Below are 22,971 nucleotides of genomic sequence, written 5' to 3'. Positions count from 1 at the left end.
ATCAATATTAATTATTAAATTCAATACATTCCATCCCCGCTCCCGAGCCGTGCAGCACCATCTATCCACCCTCGCGCCGGGGCGCAGGGTGTGCTGCCGTCGACGTCGATGGACCGTAATGTGTGAACTAGGTAAGTGGAATGTTGTGGCATTCCTCTCGCTCTCATCTACGCCACGATCGCCCAGGAGCGCCCTTTCGGGCGCATACAGCTTCAACGCAGATTACATAATTCCACACAAAAATGCGCCGAGTTGAAACTCGCAGCTTGTCCATATTGTGCTATATTGCGACATTATACAGTTTTTTGCGTGTGCTGGGAAATGCACGCGGGCGGGGATCGTTAAAACACGATTAAATTATGGGGTTTTTGAATAATTCACGCACACAAACTATCTTGTCTGCCAACTACATGCATGCTGACGCAGTGTTGGCCTCTCCAGTGTTGGATACACATGAATTTGTGCGGGTGAAGTAGTGAATGTATATATTATGGATTTGTGCTCTCGAGGGCGACTCGGTGGTAGCTTAGCAACGCATTCGCAGTCGCCGTGACACCCCACCGATGGAGCTTTCGCTCGATTTCTCCGCCAGCGCGCCAGTTTGCATCGTCATCAGGTGGTGTGGAAGCCTCCCCTCGGCACGGTTATTTACCCTTGGCGGCAAACGGTGGGGAAATTTATGGGTGGCACCCCACTTTCGACGTTACTAGGTGACTTTTGCACACCGCACCTCGCAGCGCTCACGCGGACGGAGGGGGTGGAATTTAGCGACTCCGCCACGCAGTTAACACCATTTTCGAGCCCATGATATTGAACATTTCGCTCGATTGGCCTCCTCGATATCAAATAATTACCCTCCCTCTTGTCCTAGCGCCAAGTGCAGGACCTCAAGATGCGCCCTGTGAGTTAAGGTGTCTGCTGAGCCATAAATTCTCTCCTCGGGAAATTGAATTTTCTTCCTTTTTCACCCATACAGAATTTACTGCAATAATTAGGTTTCTGTGTCTCTGGGTGCAAAATTCGGAGATTGCATTTTCCACTTCACTGCAAAATTACGATGTCGCCCTTCCCCAAGATACGACCGGGCTTTTCCCCACCCGTGAGATTGATATGCCCACAGTAAAGAAAAGCATCTGAACCTCAATGGGACCGAGATGAAATATTTGTGGTATTTGGCCGGTGGGATGAAAAAGCTCTGCTCTCTCGTGGTGGGGAAGCGTTATGGCCAAAATATGACGTCGGAGAGCTTTTGCCTTGCCCCATCGGGTCGATATATCAGAGTAACACTGCACCCACAACTACACTGGCACTTGCTGGTAGATTTGCGCAGATGATAGAGATTCCTCCCGTGATAAGGTGTATGATGTAATTAATATACCGTATGGATTAATGAAAATTTCACACTTAAAATTACGTAAAACCCCATGAGGTGTGAGAATTCACCAACACGAACTTCTGCAGTGTTTCGTAGGTGTGTTTTTTTTTTCGAAAAACATCCCTTTTCCAAAAGTCATATAACTAAACGAAAATATGTACCGTGGATTTCCATATACACTGAATTGACTATTTCCAGCAATCACATTGTTGCCTAAAGTGGTGGACAACAATATGGGATCATAAAAATTCTGTACACACAATTCAGGTGTAAAGTGGAATACCGAGTAACATTTATGAAATGTTCGGCGAGGGGGACTTATAAAATCTTTTCATGCTACATTTATTTCAAGCTCGATGAAATTTCCATGAAAAGTGACGATGAAGAAGTGGCTCGGTGGACGTAAGACAGGACGGCAAGTGGAAAGGCCCCAATGGCATTATGATGTTGAGAAATTCTACCTGCACAGACTGTAGGGGATGAGAAAATGTGGTGAGGAATTCTCCTTTTGGTCTCATTGCAATTAATTGCTGGGTGATTTGCCATTTCGATGTAATGCAAACAGAGTTATAATGCCGCAAGTTCCACTCTACTGTCCCACAAAACCAATTTCCACTCGAGGTCAATGCACAGACACAACGCCGAAAGTCATTTGTCATTGGCTTTTCCCACAGGGGTGGAAACTCATGTGTCGAAATTGAACAAATTTTTCCAACGGACTAATATTCGTACAGCGCACAGAGTGAAAAGGAACGGGAATGACCTTTAGCAAAGGTCCGCAATTCTCTGGTGGGTGTTTAGACAAGGCAAGCAGTTAGGAGTGGAGGAAGAATATTCGTTTTGTCTGTAGTTCATCAAGTGGTCCAAATGTTTTGGGTTGAAATTCCAATAGAGTTCATGAAGATGAAGTTTAATTTTTATAACCTCCGCCGAATGAGGAAAGTTGGGGCACTTATAGGTTCCCTACTTTGTTCACTGACGAGATGCCTATAATGTGTAGTGTTAATATGATCTCTTGGAAGTTAATCGATGGCAATTTCGAGTCCGTGTTGGATAGTGTTTGGACGTAGGGCTCGTTCGGTGGGGTCGGGCTCATCAGCAGGAATGCGAATAAGATGACCAAGGCTCATCGTAAGGAGTTTAGGTACGTGACATGACACTGCAGATTACACATCGCAAATATCAGGACGATAATGACTTTGGGTGATATAACTTCCGCCCTTTCGGGGCCCCAATATTAGGGAGCCATATCACCATTTCTCTCTGGCGCTGTTCAACTGATTGTGAATTTGATTGGAAATTAATTGAAATTCAGTGTTAGAAAGGCAAGAAAAGGTAAAAATATCGTCCCAATTTTCACTCTCTTCCATTTCATCCCTTCGCCAAAGAGCACTTACTCAATTCCATTTCAGCCCATGAAACAAAGTTAGACAAGGGTGTGAGGGAATTTTGTTGCGCATGAGGAATAAACAAAATATCAAAGATTTTCTCGTATACAAATTTCTTCCGACAACACAATCTAAACTTCCTGCATACTTTCACCATTCGAGCTTTTCTCACTTAAAGCTCCATCGTGCCTTTCACACTGAGAGAAATACAGTGAAATGTGTAGAATTTGGCGAATTTGATTTTGTCTTTCACACTACGATTTACACCCACTTCGAGTTTGGCAACAAAGAATTCTACATAGGCAATTTTGCTGGAAAATATATGTATGCAAAAGACTGGGTAACCATCTTTGAGACTACTGCTCTTTTCTCTGTTTTCATGTGACTGTTTAAATTGACGTACTAAGAGTCAAAAACCAACATTTAGAATGTCAGAAAGTAGTTTAACGTCTCTATAGTAAAGCTCTTGCACCAGAACATTGGCAAGCAGTGATTTTTCTGAGTACAGCATCTCATCCCCACGAGGTGAGGGCAAAACGAGAGTCTGTCACTCCACCTTTCTGCCAAAGTGTGTGTGCACAAGAAAGTTTTATCACTCTTGTGACATTTTCTCAATTTTGTTGACGGAAAAGTCAAACTTAAAAATGGAAAGTAAGCAAATCACTTGTGCAGTGTTGCGAAGTGAATTAATTGTAATGGTCTTCAAAGCACTCCTTTGTCTCTGGGGTGATTGGAGATGGGGGAGTTGATTGTGGATGAGGTCAGGTTGGATGTTGTATTTGTTTAATTACTTAACAATTTCGGTGTCGGACGCCTGCTTGATTGATTAACGCGATGTTAATTACACTTTAAGGACTTCTCGCGCGCGCGGAGACTTTCACCGAATCCTGGGGGTTAAGTTTGGGGGTGGCAGACGAATGTGGGGCACGGAAAATCACTTCATTTGCAGAGAATCAAAGATACATATATATTTCTGCTAAAAAGTACTCAATCCATCATTTTTTACGTATTAATCTTCCCAGGGTGTGAATTGTGGGGCGCACGAAGATGGAGAGAAATCGTTTAACTGATTTGATAGCTCATCCGAAATCCAATTTCTGGTCGCTGGGGCTCATACAGTGAGTCGCTGTTGAAGTGAATGACGAAGGGCCCAGGCTGAGTGGCTGGAATAGTAAAAAAAAAAGAGAGAAGAGGAGATAAATTATAGCCAAGGAAAGTGGTAGGTTGGACAGTTTGATGTTGCTTCTGGTGTGACCTAGTGATATTTTGTCGCCCTGCTGGGACATCTCCGCCCCCGCTCGCATGCACTGAAATGACTTTATGATGAATAAATGAAAATTGATTACCAATAACAGAAGTGTTTGCTAAACTCTGGGCACAGAAGTAGCTGGCACGTACGTTGGGGAAACTCTGCCGAATCGCTTGAGGGATGAAGAGGTAATCTTCCGAGCGTCCCGGTGACTCAATTTGGGTGAAGCAAATATTATCGTAGCCCTCGTTATCCGCCGAGAGAATTGTGAAGCCCAATTGGAAGAAGAGCGATGTGAATCTTTCGAAATGGGCAAAATGGGAAAATAATAGAATATCTCTCATGTTAGTGCGCACAAAGTGCCACTACTCACGTGATTCTCTTGTCATTGGGGCGCCTCTTGAAGCAAATGGCGTAGTGCATGTTGCCGGGATAGGTGCCCATGCCATGATTGAAGTTGAACGACTCGATGAAGCCACTGGGCGTGGAAAAATACTGCAAGCAACCGCGCGGGGCGAGAATTGCCTGGTCCAGGATGTATGCCGGAGGTTGATTGTGTAGAACTCTGGGCTCTCTTGTATACTCGTCCTCCGCAGAGAGATCCTCAATCAAGTCCCTCCCAGTGCGGACTGTGACAGCTCCGGGAGCGCACTCAATCTGCGTCACGAGGATTCTCCACTGAGGATCCGGAAGGGCAGGATTCAGTGCGCGATCCATGAGGGTAAACGAGAGCTCCACGTTGAGCTGCGTGCCAGGAGTGACGTCAACATAGGCTATGATTACAACAAAAAGTATGTATGACTGTTCGCAACTGAAAATATCTGTTGCACAAAGAAATTTTACCATGTTGCCCATCGTTAACACCGCACAATTGGAAGTCCTTCACCTGGAATGTGTCGACAAGACACATAGGAACACCCCCAATATCCGTTGGTGGTGCCAACAGGAACGACTCAAAGTCAAGTCTCAGCTGAAAGGACACAATTCATAAAATATCCCGCTCAACTGTAATAATTACTATATTATTGTAAAACCTGGCAGATATTTTCATTAATCATGATGATGTTGTGATTGCAGTTTGTGACGAAGGGCCCTTCGCGCTCAATGTAAACTCTCTTGAGATGTGCCGTTCCACCGCATCCAAGGAAAGCTGAATTGTTGAGCCGCAGGATAAAAGAAATCAAACAATTTAATGGGGTATTGAAAAAGCTCGCTGCTTTTGCCATGGAAAGTAATTACCAGTGCAGCAGTACGTTCCTTTCACTCCACAGTCTCCCGGTGGAGTTTCTCCATCGGCTGCCAGGCAATCTGCTCGTCTCATGCATGTTCCAGCGCCAACAGTGCTGGTGCAAGGACCGTAGGTGGCTGCAATTGAAGGTTGGCGGTTGATGGGAGTTTGGAAAACAGCAAGGATTTCGCATTTTTCTATTATTCACTAAAGAACGCTAGGGCGATGTGCATCAATATTTTGTAAATGTAGGTTAGTTTATTGAATCCGGAAGGTAAATAAAACTCTGCTCCTGGGAATTGAGTGTGTACTCCAAGGATATTGGGGAAAAGGTTGATTTCCAAAAGTCTATTTTGGAGATGGCTCGAAGAAATGAAGGCGATATCTTATAAATCTCAATAAAATAGAAGCTTATAGGATGTATTATTTATCAGGCTCTCGCTATAAATTTATGTGCACTGAATTGGAATAACATTTTAGTGTTGTATCACGTGTATGAACTTTTTAATATTGCACGAGGGCACATCCTGTTGATGAAATAAAACTCACCTCGATTGGCTATATTTTGAAATGGACCAACTCCATTATTGCCGGTGTGGGTACCTGTGCCGCTGGTGAAGTGCAAAAATCCCAGAGAAATGCTCACAATGGCGAAAACTTTAATATCAGGCTGAATCCTCATTATATTTCCTTCTGAGTTTGACTTCAAACACACAACCGAGCAACTTTTCAATCGATGAAAGTTCCTGGGCGAAAACAGGGGAAAACACTTTACTTTGGCGGGCAGAGAGAGGGTGTATCTTGTGAGGGTGGAAGACAGTCGACTGGTAGTGCAGCATTGCTTCGCCCACTTTTTATATCCCATCGACTTCTTGGTGGGATTCACAAGGAGCGGCGATAGCCAGTTGCTGTTTTGCACTTAATTGATAAGCCAATTTCGGTGGGTTTCGCAAGACTAATTGCCTTAGGTCACCGCTCAAAATCACTGTTCTTTTCTAGAGCAATTCAATATTTACTCTCCACCGTTGTTCTACATTCAATGTACTTTCTCTTAGCTGAGAAACTCTACCAATTGATACCCGCTGAACAAATATTCTCCAACTACTGCATCATTCACAAAGTGATTTTCGGTGTTATGATAGCAATCTTACGTGAATAAACGCGTGTTTTAACACACAAATAATTCACACTCTCATGTACAACGAGAATACTTTATCAAATAAGGGGAAGTTACATATCTGATAAAATTTGAAAAACATCTTTCCGCGCCATCACAGCAAATTTCCCTTAAGCATATGGGCAAAAAATATGTCTGTGTTAAAACCGATTGGCGATGAAGCACTGTTTATGCTACACATGCAGCATATACTTCACACACAGGAAGTTCAAATTGAACAACGGATTTTAATCAATGATGGAAAATGTATTTCAATTTGCTTCAAATCTCCATAAAGTATTTGTTAATCCTGTGCTTATTACTGCTAAACCTAAAGCGTGTGATTTTCTAAGAAATTCAAAGCTTCTCAATTGATTCGATCCAAAGTAAAGATGAATATTCAATATTTACCAATTTATTTACACTAGAATCTACACAGAGACTGACTATAAGGCTACTTCTTACTCTCCACCTCATCCTCGCTACTGCTTCCGCCGTCATCCTTCGCTTCCTGGCTCAGATTCTCAGTCACATTCATGTTCTTGGAGATTTCCGCGTACTTCTCAAAACGGTACGCCTTCTTGGCCTCGTCCAGCAGTACATTGTGAATGAAGTTCCTGTTCAGCACTTTGTCCGGCACAAGAGGTGGGAAGGGATTGCCGCGCAGCTCCAGAACTGCCCGCTTATAGTGCCATCCAGGATAATCCCGAGGTGCCTTGTACATACGCGTGAAGGAGACGTTGTAGTTCTCATAGCGCGGCACCAGCACCTTGAATAGTTTGTGGACGCACTGCTTCTCCAGCAGCCAGAAGTCCGCCAGTTCCATGGTTGCTTTGTGGCAGTCTCCATGCCGAATGGCTTCGCTGATGAGCTGTAAAAGAAAAGTGGTCAGCATTGCTTAAGAATCTCTCCAGTCTGCTCTTACCCGTTCTGCGTATCCTCGAGACTCATCCGCCCTGGCAAAGTTCAACTCTAGCCGTTCATTCATGAGGAGCGCCGTGACAGTCTTTCGCAGTTTCAGCATTCGCCCTTCCGGACCGTCTGGACATGATAATTTTCTGTGCTTCGGCCGAATGGCAAACTTCAGCTGTGACACCAGCTTCGACACATCCGCCTGATTCATTTTCACTGCCCTGTGAGGACTTTTATCCCAGAAATGCGCGAGGTAACAGAGAAAAACCCCGGAAAGGGAAACACCACTCTTTCCTAACCTCTTTGGATATCAAACTTCAAGAGTTTTTCTCTACCGGAGATTAGCGTAAACACAGTATACTTCCAAATTATGCCCCTTTTGTCCGCTAGATTCACTGGGTAGTCATCGATTGTCAGTGTATCGTGTGAGTGAGTTTCTCGCGAGTGAATTTGTGCGGAAAAAGGTAATTATCGGTTGATATTTTTTGATTTTCCTGCACAAAAAGCTTCCCAATGGTTCGTTATATAGCTACATGAGTGAATCTCGAAGTTTCCTGTGGGAAATCAGGGTTTTTCACCGGAAAATCGGGTGGATGGAAAAAATCGATGAGTCCCTGATAACTAATCTCATTTAGACAACAACCAATGTCCACAGAATCTTCCAGCGATGTGTCCCATTTTTGTCCACGTGCTAATTTTAAATTTACACTTGTTCACGGCATAATCCGTCATACACTTTCAGTGTTGGTCGTGCTGTGGCTGGTGCTGGTTATTCTGCTCAGATCGTGAAGAGACACAGAGAGAGAAGAGATGTTCCACCTGAGAAATGTTGTTCGACACGCGGCCGTGCGGACGGAGCTGGCTGCAGTGGCCAGGAGTGCCCCAGTGGCGTGCTGGCAAGTGTCACGCGGCTACGCCGATCACCAGATTCCCGATAGACTGAAGGATGTGGGCACGGCCAAGAATCCCAAGTTCTACGACATGGTGGAGTTCTTCTTCCATCGCGCTTGCCAAGTGGCCGAGGATAAGCTGGTGGAGGAGATGAAAGGTCGCATCAGCACCGAGGAGAAGAAGAAGAAGGTCAAGGGTATTCTCATGCTGATGCAAAATTGCGATCATATCATCGAGATTTCCTTCCCGCTGAGGCGTGACTCTGGCGATTACGAGATGATCCTCGGCTATCGTGCCCAGCACAGCACCCACAGGACACCCACGAAAGGAGGTGAGTTTCTCCAGTCCCGGGTGTTCTCATGTGATCCAGACATGCACTGATTACCTCACTTCGCATCTCAGTCTCTATCTGGGCTTGAGAATGTGTGACGAAATGACGTAAATAGCCGGATTTAATGGGTTCTTTTTTTGTATGTGTAGACCAAAAAGTTGCTTAGATGAGGAATTTCTGTGATCACTTCGGAAGTTTGTTAGCCAAAAGTATGATCTTCTGAGATAAAAAGAGTGACACTTTTTTTTTTATCAGTCTGTGATTGCAGTTGCCATGCGCATTATTCGTACATATCTTTAAGTGCAAATATATTATAATATTCGAAGTAACTAAATTGAGTGGTAAAAGGAAGACAGATAAAGGTCTTTCATATCTCTGAATTAAGCCGGATGACCACAGAACTATCTCTTTGCTTTTCTGAAAGGTTGTTAGCCTCGAACTCATGGAGTTTGACGTGTGATGTAAGCATTTTTGGGCAGCAATATATACAAAGTCACTATTCCGTCTGCTATTTGACTACTGCAATTCAAGTGATGGACCCTATTTAGTTTGAACTAGATTTTTAATCAGCGAAAAAGCGAGTTCATGTGCTTTTGCGCATATGGTGAAAAAATGAGTTTCAGTTTCTCTATAGATTCGATCTCGACATTTTTGCATCATAGACGGAAATTATCAAGTTCAATGTGAAATTGAAATGTGAAACCGAGTCTGTTTCGCGCTTATCGCAAATTTTCGACTGGGTTTATTAGCATTCATGATCAATTTCAATTCTAATGGCCACGGAAAATATACAATTTATGGCACTTCCTTATAGGCCAATGGATTCTCTGTCATTCGAAATATTCCTCTACGCAAGAGTCTGGAGCACAGCGATGTGTAATTGCTCTTGTTTGGTATGAGAAATGTGGGTCAGAAGCAAGGGTCTCGTGACTTCAGTTGTCGCTCGGAGAGTGAGAAATTTTCCTCAATCTTCTGCACTTCTATTTCTATCGCCCGAGGTGTGAGTGTGTGAGATTTGTCATGCGAGAGATGAACATCAGCAGAAGTGTCTGAGCCGCGTGTACCGCGAAAACACGTTCCAAGGTCTCTTCCACACACTCTCTGGGCTGTTCTCAGTTGGTCATCGAGCATTTTGAACAGGTTTTATTCTCTGTGTGATCAATTTGTATCAGATCGTCTTCGCGTTGCCATGCGTCTTTCACCTGTTTCCTCGAAAGTATATCAACTTTTATGTAATATGTGTCACCATCTCTAATTAATTGCGAGTTGCCCAGTGAGAGTTTCTGGGTATGTGTGTATAGAAAGCGAATTGAGGATCGAGGCGGGCAGCAATTTTTCTCGCTCTCTTTCTCTCAGACTGATTGATTTTCCAATAAGAGTATTTTTAGCCAGTACGATGAATCTTTATCACTTTTGCCCGTGCACATGAAACCGATAATAAGAATCTCTTCTCTTTTGTACCCATTCTTTCTTTCTTTCTGTGTGAGAAGACCTTGATAGAGAACTTGAGGAAGGCTTTGTGCATTTTTACCGAGCGTGTGACTATCTCACATGCCACATTTCTTATCTGTGTTGCTCTTGATCTCACTACTAAATTGCTGGAAGTTTAACTTTATCAAAACTATAGGTACAAGACGTAATATTGGAAAATCCAGGGGGTAAATCCACGTTGAAGGATTGTGTGAACTAGAGAGTATTTTATGACTATTTAATCTGACATGCGCGAACGGCATTTTTGTAAGCCAAAGAGCATCGGTTTCCTTTCAATATATGTATGTCTCTCACAAATCAAGCTTTATAATCGATTGTAACTTGTGTTGAGGGGTGTGTCAGCGTCTCAGCGAATGAACAAGCCTCTTTAGTCTCTCGGTCATGCCACTTTTCTGTCCATTTCCTGTCGACCACCAACAACATCTGGCAAAAGTGCAGCCCCTCGACAAGTGTTTCTCCCAATTCTTCTTATCGCGTTTGGCGCGCACAAAAGCGCGCTGAGGCAATCATAAATTTGTGCCTTGTTGACAGCCACACGCTTTTATTATTGAATTGTTACATAAGAGTCGCTCTCTTCCCCGTGATAAGGGTCACTCGTCGAGTGTGGGATTTTGATGATCCGCAGCGAGGTGTGGATTTCATAAGGCTACTGCAGGAGTTTTCAGACAGGAAAAACGACCTCATATTCGTTGCCTATCTTGACTTGATTATTCAGAGGTGAATCATGTCAATTGACCTCGTGAAGATTAAAGCGAAGTAATCTGCCGAAATTGTATCTTTCTTTTTGTCGTAGTTTTTTCCTACATTCTGTTCTTTTCTTGTCCGTCTAGAGGAGAGGAATATAAATTGTGATTTTGCTTTGAGATATCTCTGTAACTAAGGGGTCTCTTTTAGTGTGTTAATGAAATTATTTGTCAATTATTGTCTCCGTCTGATAAACAAGCCAGAGGGAGCGTTTGTTCGGGCAATTATCGTGATTCAAGATGAATCAACAAGCTTACAAACTTGAGTTGTTGAAGTGCTGATTGGAAAAATTAGGTGAACAAATAGATTTTTATTTTCATTGCGAAATAAAGGTCTATTAATTGTCCCCTGAATTGTTTTTTTTTTCTAACACAATTATTGTACATTAGTAGAAGAATGTAAAATGGTACATTTTTTGCTTACATGTTCCCTTTTTTATAATCTGCCTCTTAGTTCAGATCAAATATCTTCATGATAATATCATTATGTGCGTTCTTTTTGGTGTATTGTAGGTATTCGTTTCTCGATGGACGTGTCGCGTGACGAAGTGAAGGCTTTATCGGCTCTGATGACGTTCAAGTGCGCTTGTGTCGATGTGCCATTTGGTGGCGCTAAGGCGGGTATCAAGATCAACCCTAAGAACTACTCTGAGCACGAGTTGGAGAAGATCACGCGTCGCTTCGCACTGGAGTTGGCCAAGAAGGGTTTCATTGGGCCCGGCGTGGATGTTCCGGCTCCGGACATGGGTACTGGTGAGCGCGAAATGAGCTGGATTGCCGACACGTACGCCAAGACGATCGGCCATCAGGACATCAATGCTCATGCGTGTGTGACGGGAAAGCCCATCAACCAGGGTGGCATTCACGGCCGCGTGTCCGCCACTGGACGCGGCGTCTTCCACGGGCTGGAGAACTTCATCAATGAGGCGAACTACATGAGTATGATTGGAACAACTCCCGGATGGGGTGGCAAGACCTTCATCGTGCAGGGATTCGGTAATGTGGGTCTGCACACATGCCGCTACCTGGTGCGCGCTGGGGCGACGTGCGTGGGCGTGATTGAGCACGATGGCTCCATTGTCAACCCTAATGGCATTGACCCGAAGGAGTTGGAGGACTACAGGAATGAGAACGGCACCATCAACGGCTTCCCGGGCGCTGAGGCGTACAAGGGTGAGAATCTGATGTACGAGCAGTGTGACATCTTCATTCCTGCCGCCGTGGAGAAGGTCATCACGAGTGACAATGCTCATCTAATTCAGGCAAAGGTGAGTGAACAGAGGAAAGAGAAAGTACATCTCTGGCACGGGAAAAAAAGTCACAATAATATTCATGAGAAAGGTATTAATAGCTGACGAGAAGCACTTTTATCACCGAGTTCTCATTGAAATTCGGCCTAAGTTCATGCAAAATCTAATTTTAGACTGCGACTCTTTACAGAGAGAGAGAGAGAGAGAGAGAGAGAGAGAGAGAGAGAGAGAGTGAGAGTGAGAGATAAAGACAAAGTGATAGAGAGATTTTCTGTAAATATTGCAGTATTTGGTGGGATTTGTTGGGATAAGATGCATTCACTAAGTTTGAATTGGTTTCAATGTAGATTTTACAGATGGAAAACAGAAGGAATTTATGTGTTTTCAAAGTTGAATCACGCTTATGTTGATTTGCGAGATCATGTGGCCAAGTGGATAACACAACGCGCGCTATTATGTAAGGTTTGGGGGGAAAGAAGAATAAGACAGTAGAGATATTTTCAGTGTCTGAAGTAAATAATATTCACAGCGAGTAGTTCTATAAATCTAGAAAGAAATTCAATCTCAGTCGCACAATATTATTACAATTATTCGTACAATCTTATAGAGATAAAATTTATGGAATCTTCAAAAGGGTTCTAAGAGTTTGGTAACTTGACTGTTTATTTTTTGTCATAAGTTTACTTTTTAGGAGCATCATATAAAAGGTAGGTAGAAAAAAACATCCAAACCAAAGAAAGTAATGATATCACGCGATTTTCAAGAGTGTACTTAAAAATTTGGGATGTAAAATTCGTAGGTTTGTCCGTTTTGTTTTGAAATTTAAGTTCAAGTTATACCGCGACACAAAATGTAGCATTGAGCAACCCCTTGTGCTACACCCAAGGACACCCAGTAATTTTCATCGTTTTCATCGATAAAGTGTGAACATCTCTAGTAAATGTCAGAGGGCGCGAGTGTCGAGCTTCCGTGGCGTCTTGTGTTTTGACAGTGCAGTTCCATTTTTTCGTCGCGAAGAAAATCGCTTTTCTGGGCCTCGCTCTTCGTCTGGGGCGCTACTTGTGAGCACAAATTCACACAGAAGGAGCTTCTACTTGGTATCGTGTATTGGGCGATTGATGAAATGTACGGCAAATCGAAGAATTCCACGGTGCCGTCTGACGCCCAGGCGAGGGAGAAACTCGCACTATATGTGTACGAATATCTGCTGCACGTAGGCGCACAGAAGGCAGCGCAAACTTTCTTGTCGGAGATTCGATGGGAGAAAAACATCACACTGGGCGAGCCACCAGGCTTCCTGCACTCATGGTGGTGTGTCTTCTGGGATCTGTATTGCGCTGCTCCAGAGCGTCGTGATCAGTGCGACCATTCGAGCGAGGCCAAGGCCTTTCATGACTACGGTTTTGTGAGCTCCGGATACGGCGTGAATGGTATGCCACACAACACTGGTCCTGCTCCGAGTCCACTGGGGCAAATGGCGCCCAATGATGGGATGTCCGGAGGTCCAATGGCACCCAACTTCTTCCCTCCGTTCATGGGCGCTCCGCGATATCCGCAAGGGCCTCGTCCTGGTGTTCGAATGCCGCAGGGCATGGGAAATGAGTTCAACGGGCCACCAGGACAGCCGATGATGCCCAACAACATGGATCCGACACGTCCGGGTGGACCACCGGGCATGGGACCGATGAATCCGCGCATGAATCCTCCGCGTGGCCCCGGTGGCTACGGTCCGGTCGGTATTCGTCCCCCACCGCCCAACAGCATGATGGGAGGTCCAGGGCCTGGTATGCCGCCAGGCATGGGCATTGCGGGTCGACCACAGTGGCAGCCTAACACGTCTTGCTCCGCCTCGTCACCCGGAACGTACGGCGGACCTCCTGGACCTGGCACACCTATCATGCCGTCTCCGCAGGACTCCAGCAATTCGGGTGGCGAGAGCATGTACACGATGATGAAACCAGTGCCCGGAGGCAACATGGGCGGAGAGTTCCCGATGGGCGGCGGGCCGGATGGTGGTCACATGGGCCCAGTGCTGAGTGGCGACGGTATGGATGGTATGAAGAACTCCCCGGCCAATGGGGGTCCCGGAACGCCCCGCGAAGACTCCGGCAGTGGCATGGGTGATTACAACTTGGGCGCATTCGCGGGACCAGGTGAAAATACGGAATCAGCGGCAATTTTGAAGATTAAGGAGAGCATGCAAGAGGAGGCGAAGCGCTTCGAGAAGGATTCCGATCATCCAGATTACTTCATGCAGTAGAGAGAATCTCTTGCTTTTCTTCTCGGGCTGACTTATAAGAATTATTATATAAGCTTAAATATGGATTGGATATGATAATCTGTAGTAGAATGGCATGTGTAAGTTAATTTTAAATGTTTAAAATCACTGAAAATCATATTGAATAAATTTATGATGAATATCAAGTGTCGAAGGGTTCTTTTCTTACTACATAGGAGGCTTTTCTCTCGAAGCTCATCTGATAAGAACGATTTTAGGAAGAACGTTGCAGAAATGTTGATATCTGACGGATGTGGCCATGTTCTTCTGCATCTAAAGCTAAATATCTTCTTTTCTCTCTGCATTACAGATCATCGCTGAAGCTGCCAATGGTCCCACAACTCCAGCTGCTGACAAAATCCTCATCGACCGAAACATCCTTGTGATTCCTGATCTGTACATCAACGCCGGTGGTGTGACTGTGTCCTTCTTCGAGTGGCTCAAGAACCTCAACCATGTGTCGTACGGTCGTCTGACTTTCAAGTACGAGCGCGAATCAAACTACCATCTTTTGGGTGAGTGTTTTGCTGAGACTGATTGTTGAGGTAATTTTCTAACCGGGGATTTACATTGCAGAGTCTGTCCAGGAGTCTTTGGAGCGTCGTTTTGGACGTGTTGGCGGTCGAATTCCCGTCACTGCATCTGAGGCCTTCCAGAAAAGGATCTCTGGTGCTTCTGAGAAGGACATTGTCCACTCTGGCCTGGACTACACCATGGAGAGGTCGGCCAGGGCCATCATGAAGACGGCCATGCGCTTCAATCTGGGCCTGGACCTGAGAACTGCCGCCTATGTTAACTCCATTGAGAAGATATTCACCACCTACAGAGATGCCGGTTTGGCGTTCTAAGCTGAGAGCGAAGGAGAGGGAGACAGAGAGAACACGAGATGCGTGAGATCCTCCGAAATGAAATTTTTGTCAGCAAATCAGCCAGAATAAGATTTTAACAAAAGGAAGGAAAAAGAATATTCGCAAATTAATATGAAATCACACTCTTTTTAGATGTAGAATGCAATTATGGAAAAAATATGGGTTTTTCTTAGAGAAAATTCCTCAGAGTTCTTTTCTTGTATAGTAGCAAATTCTCAATGGTTTTTTTCTTGAAAAGGAAAAACCCCAACAAAACACGGTAGAACTTTTTGAATACTTTGCATTGATACTTAAGGCATTTGCAATTTTCCTTGTTCTTTTTTCTATCACAAAAATAAATTCTATAATAATTGAAAAAAAAACAGAAAATGTGTAATATCACATAAAAATTGACATTTAGGCGTTCTTTCTCACTTTTTGAAATGCCGACCTGCTCTTGGATATGTACAATGATGGTCGCGCGCGCTGAGATAGCCGAATAAAGGATTTATAAAAGAAATTGTGTGTGTGTGGATTTATTGGCTTCACGGTTTGTAATGCTCCCACTTGCGATGGTTCAACTTGGTGAAGTCTTCTAAATGTTCAGCAATGTCCTTGAGGTACACAGTCAGCTTCAGGAGTTCCCTGTCTATGGAGCGATTCACGTGGGCTTGACGGAAGGGTCTTATTGTCTTATTCGCAATCTAATATTCATTAATTTACTTCATTTATCACATAATGATATGTAAAAGTAAGTTTAATCGTAAATAAATTCTTTTTCCTGTTTTTACTCAAGAATATTTTTGGGAATATCCATATTCTAAATTGTAAAATGAAAATCCATATGCAAATAGGAAAAGCTCTGCAGACTGTCTTCCGAATCTCTCTATTGGAAATAATTGCGGAAGGACGCGGCATTTAAAGGGTTTCTCAGACTTCACAACCTCACTTTACGTCATTTCGCGCGGGTACTTGAGCATTTTTCTGTGTTTCGTCCATTTATACGTATTTGTCTTCTCGCGAGTTTATCTTTGATAATGGCCAGGGCACGTGATATTAAAGATGGTGAGGATGTTGGAAACATCACGGAAGCGACGGAGGCTAACTTGTTCGAGGAGAAACGTCGTGAGCACTTGGAAAAAGTGGCCCTATTCAAGGATATCGTAGCTAAAGTGAAAGAATGTTTGAGGCTGGTGAAAAATGGCAAAGATGAACTGGTGCAGGAGTTCTGTAAGTTGCCCCGGTATTCACTCAATCTGTGATGTTCCTGTTCCTAGCATTTGGTGTCTCTTTTTCAGTGGAGATCATCACCCTCGTTGTCACTTTGCCGAATACTGATGATGGCGACAGGAAGACTCTCACAGACTTCGCATTAGAGTTCGAGAGAGCCAAGCGCAAAGTTGAGGTCAAGGTGGAACTATTGGAAGAGATGACAAGGATTTTCGCGGAGCAAGTGGATGCACTTGAAGCCAGTACGCCGGCGATGCCTGAGAACAAGGATAAGGAAACTTCCTCTGCAGGTTCCTCTGAGCGTGGGGAGAAATCTGAAGTCGCTGCTGAGGCTTCTTCCCATGATGCCCAAAATTGAGACGCCTTATCCAATTGACTGGGAGGAACAGAAGCTATACTTATTATACTATATTAACATCCGAGCATTGGAATTTCATGAATTTTCCCTTTTTTCTTTCTGTTGTAATAACAAGATTGATTACGCAATAAACTGAAATCCGTTCAAATGAATTTCGGTTTGTGTCTCGACTAATCAAATACCCTTGCTTTTAAACTCTCAGTTGCGATGGTCCAACTTGGTGAAGTCCTAGCAATTTCCTTGATGTACACAGTCAGCTTCAGGAGCTCCCTGTTCATGGAGCGATTCGTGTGGGTATGACCAAAGGGTCAAATTCGAAAACAGGAACGCGGATTCATGAGAAAATTACGTTGGATGTTATCAAACATGAATCTTATTCTTATCATCATTTGCTTGATGTTGGACTTGATGTCCAGGGCTGAGAGCATAATCATTGAATTATTATTGAATGTAGAGTCATCCTCTGATTCGGACTGATTCTCCTGGAGCTGAGGAACTCTACCAATTGATGCCCGCTGAACAAATATTCTCCAACTACTGCATCATTCACAAAGTGATTTTCGGTGTTATGATAGCAATTTTACGTGAATAAACGCGTGTTTTAACACACAAATAATTCACACTCTCATGTACAACGAGAATACTTTATCAAATAAGGGGAAGTTACATATCTGATAATATTTGAAAAACATCTTTCCGCGCCATCACAGCAAATTTCCCTTAAGCATATGGGCAAAAATGGGTCTGTGTTAAAACCGATTGGCGATGAAGCACTGTTTATGCTACACATGCAGCATATACTTCACACACAGGAAGTTCAAATTGAACAACGGATTTTAATCAATGATGGAAAATGTATTTCAATTTGCTTCAAATCTCCATAAAGTATTTGTTAATCCTGTGCTTCAATGAAAAAGAAGACTTTTTCAATATTCACAAAATATCTAATCATCCACAGATAAGGAACACAAGAAAAGAAGTCACGCAATATAATGATGTGGAATGATGAAAGAGTAGATTTGGATTTATTTTGGATTTCTTCCAGTGAGGAAAATATTTGGAACATTCTCCATTTGTAATTACAAATTAATGTTGTCACTGATCTACAGCAATTTTGAATGTGCCAACGTTCAAGTTTTGCGCTTAAATGTCTGCAGAAGAGTGTGGAGAAAATAATTTAATTTGAGGAATCAAGACAATGGAACAGACAAAATGTTATTTGCCTCCGCCATAATTAAAGCTATACTCTCAGAATAAATTGGATGACTTTCGGGATTTTTCTGGTTAGAAAAGATTATATTGCGCGTTGGAAAAACATCAATATTATACCCAAAAAAGCGTGGAATTATTTAAACACGGAAAAATCTCTTGAATTGACTTTAAGAAATTCCACATGACTTCATAGAAAGTGTGATTATACATAAAATTCTTGTATTTACACAGAATCCATGGAACGAAAGACAGCATTTGTGTTTCAACATAATTAATGTTGTCATATGAATAAACCACATCAAAGTGAAACTCTTAAATCTTATGTGTAAGTTTGAGCTTTTTGGCAACAACAAGAGAAGCGTTGTAACCGTCTTTTCTTGCTGTGGAAAAACTTTACTTGCAGTCAAACTATTTTTCTTTGCCTGCGAAATACAATTTTCTGTAAAATCTACCTTCTTAAGCTCCTGACACTGCTTAATATTGCATGAGATTCTGGGAAATTTATGCTCAAAAGTCCAAAGTCTGTGTACACAGAGCGAATGAAATTGGATATAGCATCGTCCTAATGGTATTTTAATACAAACAGATGTGGAGGATTTGTGGTAGAAAATGTGTGGTATATTTTCTCTTGTCTTACAGTGCAAACAAATAAGCTGCACTTCAATGCAACTTGATATTGGCTCTTTATGGCGTGGTGGTGGAGTTTTAATTGAATTTTTATGCCACCCTTTCGCAGTTCGACTCTGTCGCGGTGCAAAATTGAAGGTGAATAAATTTTCCTCCTTCGAAGACGGCTGGAAATCTGTTGTAATTGGGTGGTAATTAAATGAAAACGAGAGACTGTGGAGGGTTTTAAATCTCACTCCACTTGCCAAACAACAATGGGGCGCTTTCACTCAAGCTTTTCACATGTTTATGCTCACTTAAAAGGCGTTTACCCCAGAAAATCTCCCCTCTCTCAATACCTTCCTGACAATTGGGCATCCCAGCGGATTACGCGTGTGTGTGCGAAAAAGATACGCATCTCACTGTGTTTATTATTAGATAAAAATCTCCAGTTGCCATAAAGGCTTCGGCCAAATGAGGAAAGGTGTTGCGCGGTGTGGAGGAGATAATTAAATCGCTCTCTTTGCAGTGCAATTGATTCTGTTTGTCTTCTAATAATAATGAGTGTATTTTTTGAGGAAATTGTTTAAATTGTGCAAATATACATTCTACACGAGTATATGATGGCTTTTATGGCTTTCCATTTCCTCAAATCTTTCTTCTCCTTCTTTTGCCTCTCGTGCTGCGGATGGAAATAAAATAAACTGACCCAAATTTAGGAAGAACTCCAACCGAAATACACGGAGAAATACGTCTATTTGTGCAGACTTCCAAATGAAAATTCCATAATTGAAAAGATGTCGGCAGCAGGAACTCCTCAGAAGACGCCCAGAGAGAGAGAGAGAGAAAAAATGCCAAGATGGTGAGGGAGACGATTTGAGATTGTTAAGGAGATATGCTAAAAGAACGCGAAGGTACATTTCCTCCATCCGCGAGTCGCGGCCTTTTTTAATGGATTCACAAAAACGATTTCCACCCCAAACTCCCTCTGAAAAGTTTGACAATTGAAGCACCTCTCAACGACACAAAACAAATCCATAAAAAGTCATTGAGTTTTAAACAAGACGATTATTGATTCCGTGCCACCGACGAAAACCACAAAGTACGAGTCGCTTGTTTTATTAGCATGGAGAATGATATTAGTTTATATTACTTTCACAAAATCACTCTTCCATTTTGGTTCATAAAATATGGCACGAAAATAAACTTCACCCCCACACCCTGGGATTTTCCTTTGTGTTTTGTCACAACTGAATATTTTCCATTCGCCCAGAAGTAACTCAATAAACATGTCTAACATTTTCAAATTGAGTTTTGATGGAGAATATTGTTATCTTTGCACCTCAAAGGCTGCAATGTCCGAGAAATTCTCACTTGTTGATACATCAATATTTACCTGTTGACAATGACAAGGAGAACTCATGCAATGTTGAGAGACTCTCTCTTCGTCAGCAGAACACATCATCAACTTTAAAAGGGTCTCAACACGATGTTTGACGCCTAATCAAAAGGGAGAATTCGATATGGATTATTATACATAATCATGAGATCAATTTACCTAAATATCCAGAATGCAATTCAATAGAATATCCAAACTACGTTCTGGCTAATATATCAAAGCATTTAATGTACCTGCATTGGGCTTATAATAGGATATATGCTCAAGGCGATGCCACCTCATCATAAAGCACAATTTGCCAATTACTTCCTGGGATTGTAATCATTACAATTCACTGCAATCTTGTCTTTAAAATGGATAGAACATTAAAACAATCGCCTCGTCTTGCCCGGTTTAACAGGTTATTTCAAGGGGATGATAATAAGTCTTAAATCTGTACAGCACTTCCTGGCACTTCTCAGGATTCTGGACTTCATGGATTATTTATAACAAGGCTTAAATCAACTATAAACTAACTGAAATCTTAAATTTTCAGACTTACACTTCTGGTTCAAAATTTGGTGATATGAAGTGAAAATATGAGATTGTGTTTGATGTTAGGCTAGAAAAATATGTCAAAATTAAGATTTGGATAAGAATTGATTCACAATTTGTGTGAGAAAATTCTTAACAGTTCTCAGAACTCCTCGAGTTTTAGTTTGATTACCCTAAAAACGACTGAAAACTAACTCAAAACTAACTGAAATCAAACTGCCAACTGGAGTTTTCTTACAATATTTTGCACTTTTGGGTATTTTTCTTGACCTTAATCTTGAAGTTATATAAAATATTCATTACTAGAGCTTTTCTAACTCAAAATTGCTACTGTTTAGTGAGAAATTGAGGTTATGTTTAACTTTAGCTTGATTTTAACTTCCAAAATCACGATTTTCACTCATTTATTTCTGAAAGAAAAAAATAATTAACAGAAAATCAAAGCTGTGAATCGAATATTGCGAAAATTGAAACACTTCCTAATACTCTCTTTGAGCTGTACACCACTTCTCACTGTATTATCTCCCCCTTGCGTTGTGTGGAAAATTAAAGTGCCATCGCACGATGATAACGCACGTTAATGGGATCACAGTGCAAATTGAGTGAAATTTGCGTTGAAATATCCTTATAAATGCGAGTTACATCATGTACTTTATGTGCGCCGTTTACTTCATCAAACAATTTCCCTCTTTTCTGACCTCCGAAGTGAAGGCATAGACAAATCTAATTACATTGATTAAGCGCTCCACTCAGTATGACACGCGGCTAGTTAGCATTGTATATAGCAACTAATTTGTGGCACACTTTGCTTAGCGTAGTATACATAAACAACGGCTCAGGTACATTTAATTAGAAACAATTAAATAAAAATAGAGCTCGCTTCGAGAAACACTGATGCTGATGAACTGGCGCTGAAGCTTGGGAGATTTCAGGACCGAAGAGAAGACATTCGGTTGGGTATTTTCAGACGGAGAGCGAAAGTTATCTGATTTGAAGATGTGCGGCAGAAAATCGTGGAAAAAATTCCACAAGTTTGACGGTATTTGAAATTAAATCTGATAAGGATGGGCTGGAAGTTTTTGGAACGTGTGAGAAATTTGCAATGTGCCGGTGAAGAAGGGAATCTGAATTGTGTGACAAAAGGGAGAAAAATGAGTTGCGAGTCTGATTAACTTTTTCACTTCTGATGCCTTGAAAATCGTGGACAAACTTTTTTTTGGCTCCAAATATAAACCATGAGACGTTTCCCCATATATATATATATATTGTAAGTATGCTTTTCTGCTCGTCGAGTTCATTTTGCATGATGGGGTTTTTTTGGAGTCTTTTGAAGGTCGACAGAGAAATTCATGGGGAGTTTTCGGAATGTGCAAAGAAAAAGCCGAAAGGGAAGATAAAGCAGGTATTCTTATTTCATTTGTACACGAATTTTCCTTGCTGGTGATGTGAAAGTTGTAAAATGAAATAAGCAAATTTTCCCACCTGTTCGTTTATAGAATTTTTGTGGGCGTTCGAGAAGGTATATAATAAACAGGAAATTCTTAGCTTCAACTTCTCCAATTTCTGGGAAAATGTCTGTAGTTTCTTTTTCCCCTGTGAGAGAAACAAATCCAGGAATCTATTGAATTCACGCATCTGAATCCTCTTTCCAGGCGGGGAAGTTTAATTAGTCTAAAATACCTGAGCAACTTTATCCGGGAGTTAAATATTCGGAAAAGCTACAAATTATGTAGTTTGATGTGGAATTTAGGAAGCAACAGATAACGTGTGTTTATTAAATTATATTTGATAGAGGAATTTAATTTACAATAGGCTGGGTTTTGTGGCGCGTGGGTGGAGGCATTTTCCCATATTTTTCCCTTTTTCAAACACACACACACAATGAGGATCTCTCGCTGTGGGAAACCTTTCAAAATGAGGCTGTGCCTTGACGCCGAGTGTATTCCTTGTGAAGGGACGATGAGTGTCAGAGAGAGAAAAGATATTTATTAACCTCGGGAATAAATTAATTAATCTACCCCCTTTTTTGCCACCCCCACCGAAAATTCTTCAATGGCAAATTTGGGGTTTTCTTGCCTCATCATTTCTGCTTGAACTGCGTCCGAAAGTGTGTGGGTGTGTGTGTGCGTGAATCGTGATACACACAATTTGGAATTGTGGTCAGCTTGGGTAAGAGATTTTTCCGCCTCCACAGGCGTCGGGCGTCTCTGGAAAATTGTGTCGTGGTTGGAAATGAGAAAACTTCTCAATAACTTAGAGATCAATCATTAGCAAAGGCTCTCATGTGGTCCCTAATGTGATTGATTGATTTGAGAGCCCGGCGGCCACAAAAATGTAATGCTGTGTTGTGTCGGGAAATTTTCGCATCGCAGATCCTTAAGGCTGAAAATGTATAGAACCAAATTGCTCTGGCAAATCCCCTAAAATAATTTACAAATGCTACTAATTGAAGCGTTAAATGTAATTAATCCCAGAGATTTCACCCAAACTGG

At 42.2% G+C, this 22,971-nt stretch overlaps 5 protein-coding genes across 5 annotated transcripts; 3 read left to right on the top strand and 2 right to left on the bottom strand.

Moving 5' to 3' along the window:
* Positions 1–3,744: 3,744 nt before the first annotated feature.
* Positions 3,745–5,922, bottom strand: LOC132264464 (uncharacterized). Its single transcript, XM_059764683.1, has 7 exons — positions 5,790–5,922; positions 5,252–5,377; positions 5,047–5,162; positions 4,856–4,982; positions 4,386–4,785; positions 4,110–4,312; positions 3,745–3,926 (listed from the first exon to the last, which is right to left on the bottom strand). The coding sequence occupies exons 1-7, from the start codon at positions 5,920–5,922 to the stop codon at positions 3,826–3,828; spliced, it is 1,206 nt and encodes a 401-aa protein (XP_059620666.1). The 3' UTR covers positions 3,745–3,825.
* An 879-nt stretch (positions 5,923–6,801) lies between these two features.
* LOC132264422 (large ribosomal subunit protein bL17m-like) lies at positions 6,802–7,629 on the bottom strand. The gene is made up of 2 exons (XM_059764632.1): positions 7,322–7,629; positions 6,802–7,267 (listed from the first exon to the last, which is right to left on the bottom strand). Exons 1-2 carry the CDS (start codon positions 7,517–7,519, stop codon positions 6,851–6,853), a joined length of 615 nt encoding a protein of 204 aa, XP_059620615.1. The 5' UTR covers positions 7,520–7,629; the 3' UTR covers positions 6,802–6,850.
* Positions 7,630–7,671: 42 nt separating this feature from the next.
* Positions 7,672–15,152, top strand: LOC132264420 (glutamate dehydrogenase, mitochondrial). Its single transcript, XM_059764629.1, has 5 exons — positions 7,672–7,772; positions 8,051–8,530; positions 11,278–12,032; positions 14,603–14,807; positions 14,869–15,152. The coding sequence occupies exons 2-5, from the start codon at positions 8,119–8,121 to the stop codon at positions 15,138–15,140; spliced, it is 1,644 nt and encodes a 547-aa protein (XP_059620612.1). The 5' UTR covers positions 7,672–7,772; positions 8,051–8,118; the 3' UTR covers positions 15,141–15,152.
* On the top strand, positions 12,960–14,439 carry LOC132264421 (single-stranded DNA-binding protein 3-like). Its single transcript, XM_059764631.1, has one exon. It carries the CDS (start codon positions 13,138–13,140, stop codon positions 14,272–14,274), a length of 1,137 nt encoding a protein of 378 aa, XP_059620614.1. The 5' UTR covers positions 12,960–13,137; the 3' UTR covers positions 14,275–14,439.
* Positions 15,153–16,107: 955 nt separating the features above from the next.
* LOC132264439 (uncharacterized) lies at positions 16,108–16,837 on the top strand. The gene is made up of 2 exons (XM_059764656.1): positions 16,108–16,370; positions 16,439–16,837. The coding sequence occupies exons 1-2, from the start codon at positions 16,178–16,180 to the stop codon at positions 16,726–16,728; spliced, it is 483 nt and encodes a 160-aa protein (XP_059620639.1). The 5' UTR covers positions 16,108–16,177; the 3' UTR covers positions 16,729–16,837.
* The last annotated feature ends 6,134 nt before the right edge of the window (positions 16,838–22,971 follow it).

Source organism: Phlebotomus argentipes, unplaced genomic scaffold, assembly GCF_947086385.1.
Source record: "Phlebotomus argentipes unplaced genomic scaffold, Phlebotomus argentipes genome assembly contig_35, whole genome shotgun sequence".
Taxonomy (NCBI): domain Eukaryota; kingdom Metazoa; phylum Arthropoda; class Insecta; order Diptera; family Psychodidae; genus Phlebotomus; species Phlebotomus argentipes.
Note: the sequence above shows the minus strand (reverse complement) of the source record. Positions and strands in the feature narration are given on the sequence as shown.